The 11,154-nt window shown below is 33.2% G+C and overlaps 1 protein-coding gene across 1 annotated transcript; it reads right to left on the bottom strand.

The window, feature by feature from the left end:
• Positions 1-954: 954 nt before the first annotated feature.
• Positions 955-5,752, bottom strand: LOC137807939 (protein STICHEL-like 2). Its single transcript, XM_068608802.2, is given in 7 exon segments — positions 955-1,061; positions 1,064-1,672; positions 2,637-2,855; positions 2,996-3,181; positions 3,312-3,531; positions 3,627-5,256; positions 5,531-5,752. Coding segments are annotated over 6 exon segments (2,850 nt in total). The 5' UTR covers positions 5,205-5,256; positions 5,531-5,752; the 3' UTR covers positions 955-1,023.
• Positions 5,753-11,154: the final 5,402 nt, after the last annotated feature.

Here is an 11,154-nt window from a genome sequence, read left to right as displayed (position 1 = left end):
TACTTGTGAATCGTTGTTATGAAATATTGGAACTTAGTTAAAATGCTATTTTAAGAATAAGTAATTTGAAAGAAAAAAAATGAAGTGTACGTTTAACTTGGAATTTTACCAGTTTTGAAGAAATCAAGCCAGAATGAATTTTCAGTATAGACAGGTTGCAATTTGTGACTGAAACTAAAATATTTGACCCAAAATAAACCACCAAACTGACCCAATCACGGACCACTATATATAAAGCCCGAACAACCCTCATTCGATGCAATCCTTCGTTTCCTTTTTCAATGACGTTCTTCGCTCCCTTCTAAGAACAGGTTTATGTAAGTAGTGTAACAATTAAAAGCACGATCATGAGAGGGAAATTATGTTCTTGTTGACAATATATATTTGAACAATGCTTTAAACCCAAAACAACTTTCAAACAATCTAACATTGACATTTTGAAGCTAGAGATTGGCAATCCTCCACGAAATTAAACTTTCTTCCAAATAGTGGAAGATCACAGGAAACAAACTATCATCATTATGCCCTATAGCAGTTTCTGCTTTGATTGTCAAAACAGACAAACCACAAGCTTCGAAAGGAACCGATTATGCGTACACTTTCCCACATGCTTTTCTTCCTGCCCTTCTGTTTGAGCTAGCAACTGCATAGAAAGCCATGTTAATAACTGTTTGAAAGAAGCTAAAAGTCTAAAGTAGTGAAAGAAGATTAACCTCAAGATATTAAGCAAAATATTCCCTATTTAATGATGATAATACTGCAACACAATTTTACATGACCATGCATGCACTTATCTTGATGGGTTTTCAGCTTTTATATTCAGTCTATACGTTGAATGAAGATTTCAACTGATTACATTCAATTAACCTGGGTGTGTAATATAACTGCAGTGTCAAAAAAATGCTGAATAATAAACGAAGATAATAATTGATATGCAAAACAACCTACTTCTCCTCGGAAGCTTGAGTGCAGTTCTTAGAACGGTGAGAAAAGACACAGGGTTCAAGATCATATCTACAAATCTCAGAACATTTTAACTTGGGGATAGATAAAACAAAATCCTTCTGGTGTGGTGCATAAGAAGAACCAAACTTTTTATGAAGCCAGCGGGTTCCAGGAAAACAGTCGGACTGATTATCTAAATCAAGGGTTGATGAAGCTAAGTGTTCATAATTGCATCCCTCTTCCATGCAAGAATCAACTCTCGAACAAGAAATTCTTGGAGTCTCTCCATCTGGCCTATTCATAAACATTTTCCCTGAGCTTAGCACATTTCCTTCGCTACTTCTCAAAGTTGTTATGACCTGCATTCCAATTCCATGGCAGGACTCAAATGGTGGCACCAGGGGTTCACAATCAGAGGAACAAGTTAGAGTTTGATCCTTCATCATGGGCTTTTGAGAGGTGTATTCAGCATAGTCTGATTCACTTCCTTGTTCATTATATGATAAAGATTTCCAACGAATTCTACGGGAACAACCAAAGAAATTGAAGGATGACCTCTTCAATTTAGCATACATAGAATCTGAAGTACAAGAAGGAACATAATGGATTCTGAGCTCAAGGTTACAGCCTAATATGAATTGCAGAGAACTTGCAATCAACTTCCATGACTTCTCAGCCCTACTTACATAGTCACGATGCCGGAACTCCAACTCGGCAACTGCACGGCCTGAAAATTTGAGTATTTTCCATTGAATTACTTGGTATATATAGTACTTTGGGGAGATACATTCATAAGTATAAAAGTATAATTTTTCTCCTCTAAAAGCAAAAGGATAGAATTAACGAAGACAAAATTCTAGGTCAAAGAATATATAAAACCATTCCATAGATACATACTATGTCAATGAATACTAGGTACATAGTGCAATATGTAATTCACATAAAATACAAGGTCAAAGAATATAAAAATGACTGCTCGTGATACTAAAAATGTAATTGAGTTTCGTAGCATGATATGCCAATGAAACCATCTTCGATGTAAATAATTTTCATACTCCCACTTAAAGAAACTGCAGCTCCTTCAAAAGAAATCAATTTGGACAATAATAAGAAGAAAAATTCTTAGCAACAATCTTTAACAAAAGGAGAATGTTGGCAGCACAATTTTTATACATTCTTTCCAACATTATTATGGTGAAAAATTTACTGGTCCTACTAGACCCCTTTGAAAGAGTTTATATACAACTTATTTGGACTCTTATCATGACATAAGCACTTCTGTACATCTTTGGTAGAGCTTATAAAAATAGCTTATGATATGTCTATAAGTTATTTTCAACTTATTTCAATAACTCTCGAAGATACTTTAAGAAAACCAGCTTTAAGCTTACGTAAAACAATTTAACTTATCACCCCTTTGACAATAGAAACAACTTATTCATAAGTAATTATATAGTAGATACTTATTCGACAAGACCAGAATCTCTACAGGGATTTCACCCAATAATAAAGAACATTGAAAATAAAGTTTCAAATAATATATTGCAAGTAGTTCTGCAGACAAAAACAAGCAAGAAGAACTAACCATATCTGTGGGAAAGTATTAGAGTTCATATTGATGCCAGTAATTTAGAGGAAAACGAATTTAGTCTCTCGACAAAAAAACAGTGTAAATGAAATAGAATATGTACCTTGACCAATACAAACTGAAGACAACTTCCCCTGTTTCCTGAGAAATGTTCTGAGCCTTCTAGATTGACACATCTCAGTTGCTTTATACCATATAGAATCCAATGTTCTTTTGTGATCCTCCTGCACTCCTAACCTATATGAATTATCACCACATTGATCTGTTGTAGCAAGATGCTCCAAGCTGTCCCCTTTAGGAGATGTACTGCAGATATCACCATCTGTATCCATTATGGACAAGTTTAGAATGGTTGAACCAGATCAAAAACCACTCCAACTCTGCCTGCTCCACCCCAGAGACTCTCCAAGGAAGATGGGAATAAAAAAACATAACAAGTCGAGAAAAGAAAATCAAGCCCACCTCTAATGGATGCAGCTCGTGTACACAACTTCGTAGTATTTGTATCTGCAGATGAATATTCTACGGAGCTCAACTGTAGAAGAGCTGCAGTGAACCATGTTGTTTGATTCTTGGAAATTCTTAACTGCTTCTCTGATTCAGACAGTATTCTTAATGCATGACTTAGTCTCTGCAGGTCAGCTTCCGCTGTGATACAGAAAATAACCAAGTTCAGACAAACAGAAACAAGATAAAAGCAGTATGGTGTTTGCATGGTGAAACACAAGTACGGTACGCTCAAAGCAAAAAATGATATAATAAATTTTAAAACACTTACAGGTATATCTATTATAAAATCCTGTTTTTATTTCAGAACCACGAAGTTCACATTTCCCTGACAGAATGTCCATAATAAGATTTGCCAACTGTGATATAAGTTGTAAAGGATCTATCCTTGTTCTGACAAGTTCCCGGGCTCTTATAACTGTATTTGAAGTGTCAGATGATAAAGCTAGGTCCAGCAAATCAAGCAATTCATCATCAGAAATTACCCCAGTCTGTAGAAAAAGAACGGTAAAACATAATGCTCAGAAAGAAAAAAATGAAGACAATTGCAAACACATACACGTACAGAACAAACCAAAACACTTACAAGCTCGTGGACTAAGGAAATTGTGATCCTTTTACCAAGCAAACTCAGTTGATCAAGCATAGTTTCTGCATCCCTAAGAGAACCACAGGATCTAGCAGCAATGAAGTCCAAAGCAACTTGTTCAGATTCAAGACCTTCTTCGACAGAAATTTTTTCCAATCTTCTTACAATGTCAGCATCTTTAATCTTTGCAAAGTGATACCTCTGAGCCCGGGAAACTGCACTCCGAGGAAGGTTATCCAAATCAGGAGTGATCATCACAAAAACCACATGAGGAGAAACGTTCTCTAGACTATTCAAAAGGCACGCCCATGTTTCCCCGTGCAATAACTGGCACTCATCAACAATGACCACTTTAAAACTTGAGGAAACTGGAGGAATGCATGCATGCTTAACAAGGGATTTAACTTTCTCTGCACGATTGATTCTCAAAGAATCTACTTCATTAACATTTTTATTTCTTCCAGAGAAGAACAAAACGCATTCTCTACACAGACCACAAGGCTTTTGCTCCACAGAGGATAGGCAGTTCAGTGCAGCAGCAAATATCCTAGAGGCTGTGGTCTTGCCCGTGCCGCGTGGACCATGGAAGAGATAAAATGATGCAATCCTTCCTCTACAGATAGCACCCAAAAGAGACTTACCTATCACATTTTGTCCAACCAAATCATCAAAAGATTTTGGCCTGAATTTCACAGATAAACTTCTAGGAGTTTCCATGGTTTGACTAATTTCACCACCAATGTGTCTTACGTTTCTATGTCCATTGAGGTCCGTTTCATTAGCGTGATGCAATATCAAGGGAAGGCCTTCTGTTTCAGAATAATGATTTGATTCTCTAAACCTTGGTGACTTTGACCAACAACTCCTTAATCCACATCCATGGTGATTTTCTAAAGCGTCAACATCTTGAGTGACATGTTCCAAGGCACAATGAGCTGAGATAGAATCATAAACAGAAAGGCACTGTTGACTTCCTACATGGCTTGCCATGTCACCCACCACTCCAGATGGCTTCATTTGATTCTTGAGTACTAATTTTCTAGCTGACTTTGAGTGATCTGCTCTCAATGCAGTTGATAAACGGCATAACTCCCCATCCGTCAAATGATTACATGGAGGCGTGATGGCAACCAAATCCAATCCTCCACCTTCACGGTTACTACAACAGCTTTCATTTGGCGATTTATCTCCAGAAATACCTTGTTTCATAGGATTAGAGTACACAAGTTCCTCATTTCGGTGCCCTTGCTGACGTGAAATCCCACAATAGTTCTTCTTAGAGTTCGACATTTTCAATTCTAACTCAGCAGTTTCCTGCTCTCTCTGACCCTTAAAGTCTAAACTGTTTGATCTTGAAAAACCATTACCGTCAAAATCATCAGTATGAGAAGCTTTCAGAAATCTCAAACTCAGGGAAACCCCATTACTAGAACCATTATCCCAATCTCCATTATCAATCAAAGGAGAGAGTGTGCTAACACCATTAGTTGATGGATCCCTCAACGACCTTACTCTCCTCAGTGCCACAAGAGTTTTGGAAATAGGAATATCCACAGAATGTCTCCTCCCATCCATCACTGCCTAACTCTTGCATAAGCAGAACCCGCATGAAACAGTGCTAACAAACCTTGAAAAGAAAGAAAAACCATAAAAATAGCCATCTAAGAACACAGTTGGCACAGAAAAAGGAGGAGAGAAAGGATGAAATGAAATAAATAAGCACAAAATGTTAGGGTAAAAACTAAAAGCAAGGTTCAATGAAATAAATAACTTCAATAGTGATTAAATGTCGACAAAAGCTAACTCGTTTCTCATTGATAGCTCAACAGGACAGTTCTAGCGGGAAATGAGCATCACCATAAATTGAACAAAAGAGAAGAATAGGAAAAAAAATGAAGTACCTCTCATCAGACTATAACCAATGGCAACCCCATTAAGGCATTAAGGTTGGTTCTTATCTCAGCAGTGAAATGTACTGTTTACATTCCGTCAGCATTAGAAAGAAAAAAGGACAGGGAAAGAAGAAGAGAATCTCCAATTCAAATTATAATATTTTAACACATGGAAAAAAAAATATTGACGATGGACACGAACAATGCGTGCGAAACGACAAAGCTGGGTACAACGAAAGAGAAAAAGAAAAGAAGCTGAGCAAATGAAAAAGAAGGAAAATCTTGGAAAGTGACAAAGAAAAATCCCTTGAATGTAGCTCAGAGAAATGGTTGTTGAAACAATAATAAAAATAATAATGACGCTGATGAGGGAGAGGAAGACAATAGAAGAAGAGAAAGAGGGAAAAGTGGCAAAGTAGTAAAAAGCAGTAAATAAGAGGGGGTGTTAGACAGGGCATGGTGAAGGGTGAACAAGTGTCAAGTGTGTGCTCTGACGAGTGAACAGAAAAGAACAGAACAGAGAGAGAGAAGAGGGGAGGGATCAAAGAGGGAACTTTTGGGTTTGGGAAGGTTGTTTTGTTCCCTTTATGGCAGAAGCAGGTGGTGTGACAGAGCAATGTGATGATGAATCAGTGTTTACAGAAAGTGGGGATAGCATTGCATAGTTATGGGGTGTTTTGTAATTTGAGTTGGAGAACACAAGATAGAGTTCGGTTAATTTAGTTGAAGAGAAAAAGGGTAACTGTGAGTGCTTCCGTTTTACTTTCATGAGGAATCTTATTATTGTTTGTACAAAAAGGTGGCTATACACAAGAACTCACCGAAAACTATGGAACTCTTAGATTTCGACAAAAATATACGGAAACACGAACAAGAGAGGAATAGAATGCCATGCCATATCCATGAAACCAATTTTATCATGCACGTACGGAAATTTTCATCATCAACTATTTAAATGAACATCATAAATAAATAAATAAAAGTTATTCATATTATAAATAGAAATAAATAAATAAAACAAGTTACAAATAAAATAAAGAAATATGTTTAAATTACGAGAAATATAGAAAAAAATGATATATGAATAGAATTAGATTAGATAATAAATAACTAGTGAGTCCTGTAACATTAAATTCTCTAATCTTTCAACATTTTTTCATAACAAATATATTAACATTTTTTAGTTTTCACATGCCTCTCTTTCATTTCTATCTTGTTTCTCTTAAAAAAAATAGATATCCTATTATTATTTGTAAGTGAGGGGATTATGTCATCACACTTTGTATTTCCTTTTTTTCACATAATTATTTTTTTTGTATTATATATATAATTTGACAAAAAAAATTATTTAATAAAAAATTATTTTGAAAAAATAATTAATTAATATATTAATTAAATTATATATTATTTTAGAAATTAAAAAAATTATTAATATATAAAATAATTTCTATTATCAATAAATAAATTATAAATTAATATTTTATTTAATTTTTAAGTTTTAATTATCAATTAATTATATTTTAAAGTTTGTAACTAAACTTTTTTGATAAAAATTATTTATTAATAATATAAATTATTTTAGATATTAATGATTAGTATGTGTGACTAATTATTTTTTATCTTTTAACTTAATTTTTATTTAATAACTTTTTTCTTACTAGTTAGTATTGTTACTGAGACTGTTTTGTACTTACAAATCCATTTGCTCCTAAGTTAACACCATTAATCACAGTTACAAAGAAAAATACAAATAAAACAGGATAAGTTACCTATTTAAACCATTTCATATCAATGATCTCAAATAAATATTAAATTATGTATTACAACTCAACATATATTCTCGGACCAGATAGGTGTGATAACGTTCACATGGTTATTGATACATTCTCTATTTTAGTTAAGTTGTTTTTTATCCTTATGTCAAATATTTATGAAAGTTAAACCTACAGCTTCAGATGTTCAAGTTAATTAACGAAGAAATTTTATTAAATTTGTGTACATGGGTAGAAAAATATACAGGTTAGAGTTAAAGTGTAAAGTTAAATCATGACCTATTTCAACTATAAATGGATATAAATTCATATAAATTTTACAGGAGTGTTTCTGGTTAAGCTAAAAATTGCTCTAATTGTGGTGTTTGAGACAATCACTGATAAACTAGGTTATGTTTGTTCATTGGAAGTTAATTGATATTATTAAACCGGAGTATACTAATTTATTAATAATGAAACTAATTTTCTTTAAATATGATTGGTTTGCTAATATTTTAAATATTGGGACGAGACTATATAATAAGTATGGAATTGTGAAGATAAAGAAGCTAAGAAGGTATAATAAGGTTTAAATATTAAGTATATTTTACTTTGATATATTTTAATACAACATTGTTTAAATATGATTTTGATAATATAGTTTTAATATATTTATTCTATCAAAAGGTCTTATCGGTGTGATTTGAAGGATCTTCAAGGAAAATTCAGAGCGTGGGCCAGTTAGAATACTAGAGACAAATATGTTGAAGAAACGTGCTTGGAGAGTTTTAGGTAAGTAACTTTATTCAATTTAAAATGTATTATATTGTATATTGTATGTTTCTAATTCATTTATCATCCAAATAGAACATGGTTACGTTTTTTTTTATTATTGTAAGTTATAGTTTGTGCCGACATGAATTGACCATTGCTTATATCGCTGTTTCCTTAAGTTTGTAGTCGTTACATGACTTTTAATTATCTACTTAATTTATATATATATATATATATATATATATATATTATTTTTACTTTTTTTAGTCATAAATGCAGGGGTAAAATAGTATCTTTATTTTGTAGCACGTTGTTTAAATGAGGTGAAGGGGACACAAACACAACACGCACATTTATCTGAGTTGTTTTTCACTTTTAATTTATCTGAGTTTTGAATTTTATTTAGTTTATTTGAGTTCTTACTTTTATTAAGTTTTCGATTTTATTTAGTATGTCTCCGGATTTTTTGAATTCACGTTATATTGAAACAACTATTTTATTATATATTATAAGTTTGTATATATTGATAAATATTACACTGGTCATTGAAGATTATAAATCATTTTGTTCTGTTGTTTAACAGATAACGAGTTAATTTTGTAGTTACTAACATGTAAAAAAATTATGTTTTAAAATAATATATATATATATATATATATATTAAAATTTAAAAAATTATTAATAATAATGATCAAAATAATTCCTATCATTAGTATCTATTTTGACAAATAGTTTCTACACGTAGCCACGTTTTCTATTGTGAATATTAGTTATACTAAATCAAATAACTAGCCAGTGACGTAAGGATTTAATAAATAAATTTAAAATAAAATTAGTATAAAAAAAATGATATATAAATATTTTATTATTAAAGTGAAATTTTTATATAAATAGATAAATAATTTTGTTTTAAAATAATTATTATCTTTTTATAAATACTTTTTCTTTTCTTTTTTTTATTTTTTAAAATTTGGTTTTATTCATTATCAATTTGAAGGTCGTTTTCCCGAGACTGTTTTCCCTTAGTTTGGCTAAAGATGCAAAGGTGGCTGAGCTTGGGAATTGGATTGATGGTGTTTGGGTGTGACACTTTGTTTGGCGTATATCCTTTTTCGAATGGGAAAAGCCTCTGGAGGAGCAGTTGGTTCAGCTGTTGCAAGGGGCGAAGATGGAACTGGGGAAGGAAGATTGTTGGATTTGGAACGCAGGGGGGTTCAAAACTTTTACGGTTAACTCAGCCTATGTTCAAGTTAGGAAGGATACAGTTGGGGAGGTCCCTCCAGTTTACAGTAAGTTGTGGAGGTGCAAAGTCTTGCCTTCTGCTTTGTTCACAGCTTGGAGGGTGATAGAGAATAAGGTTGTTACTAGGGTAAATCTGGAAAGACGCGGGGTGGTGACTGAGAATCCTTTGTGTTGTTTGTGTGGGATGGTGGAAGAGTCATCTGTTTTCCGTCTGCGATTTCGCTTGGCGTGTTTGATGTCTTTGTTTTAAGTGGCTTGGCGTATCCTTCGTTATTCATAAAGATCCTTTGGCAAACTTTCTACAGTTCAGGTTAAGTCAGGCTTCAGATTCGGTTAATGACGTTTGGGGTGCAATTTGGGTTGGAGTTGTGAGTGGTATTTGGAATCATAAGAATTGTGTGTCCTTTGATAGGGGGTGGTAGATGCGCTCGAAGTATTCGCCTTGGTACAGGTAAAGGTTTGGTCGTGGATTTACGCAAAGTCTCATTGTGCTTCCTTCGGGTACTCTAATTGGGTTTTGAACCCAGTGGATTGTATGAGGATGATAATTGAATGTTTTCCTATAATTAGTTTGGTTGTTCCTTAGATATTCAGGTAGGTGTTTCGTGGTAGGAATATGGTAAAGTGTTTTGCTCTTTATGTATAAGGGTTGAACCACCCCTGAAGTGGTTCCCATTTATTTATTTTTTATTGCCGATAAAAAATAAATAAATAAATAAAATCAATTTGACGATAAGATGTTTCTTTTAATTCCTCAAAAAGTGAAAAAGCAATGTTGCTTAATTATATATTTTATTAAAATAAATTCATTTTTTTTTTCCTTTTAGTTCGTTTTGCTTTTTTTAGAATTTTTAATATGTTTTAAAAGTTAAAAATTTGGTATCATTGTATAATATATTATTAAGGTATAATTGATAGCTGTCATTTTGCTGTCAAATTAATATGATTCTAGCGTAGACTTGTCTAACACTAGAGAGATGATAATATAATTGTGGTCAGATGACCCCAAGTCGTCTCCCAACAAATCCAATAGTAATTTCAATGAATAGAATTCAAAACCTATCTGCAAACAATGAAAATTAGCAATAATGGTAAAGAAATAGGGGTTGTGATCGCTTAACAAGAAAATATAAATGATGATTTGAATCAGTAAAGAATGCAGATTGACTCCCAAGTTCTTCCACCAATGAATTCTTCACAGGCTCTCTAAAGATTATTCTTTTCTCAATCCTCAGCAGAGCTAAACTAGATTGAACATGCGCCAAACCTAATTCAACTGAAGCTCACCAGTAAAGCATGCGTCTACCGGTTTAATCAATACCCACTTTGTTCCATGCGTATACTCCATGGGAATGCTTATCTCCTCTCTCTTGAATCATGCGCCCAAGAAATTAATTAGAACAATATGAACTAACTAAGAAACCAAAGTTTAAGATAAGGAAGACTCTCAATCATGCGTTCAAGTACAACCTCTCACAAAAACTAGTTTTCCAGGAGATTAGACAATAAAAACAACTGCTATAGAGAATTAAAAATAGAAACTTTTATTGATCAAAACCTCAGAACTCAATGGGGAATCACAAAGGAATCAACCAAAAGGTTTAGCTTTCCATGCAGAGGCAAAAGAATTACAAATAAGAAAAGAAACTAAGAAAACCCTATGAAGCTCCTTCTTTCTCCTTGATGCTTGTGTCCTTTTATAGGCTTTTCTGCTCCAAGGATCTTGGGAAAATATTGCAGTTTAGATTTTGTAAACAGTTCCCACTTTCCATAATTCTTTTTATTTTGCAGAAGATTTGCTTCCAATTCTGTTTCTGGAATCTTGTAGCTTTTATTTTCTCTTTCTTCTCCTCAGAATTTGTTTTC

This window comes from Phaseolus vulgaris, chromosome 3 (genome assembly GCF_051622355.1).
Source record: "Phaseolus vulgaris cultivar YP4 chromosome 3, ASM5162235v1, whole genome shotgun sequence".
NCBI classification, from domain to species: Eukaryota; Viridiplantae; Streptophyta; class Magnoliopsida; order Fabales; family Fabaceae; genus Phaseolus; species Phaseolus vulgaris.
This window is presented reverse-complemented; position numbering and strand designations above follow the sequence as displayed.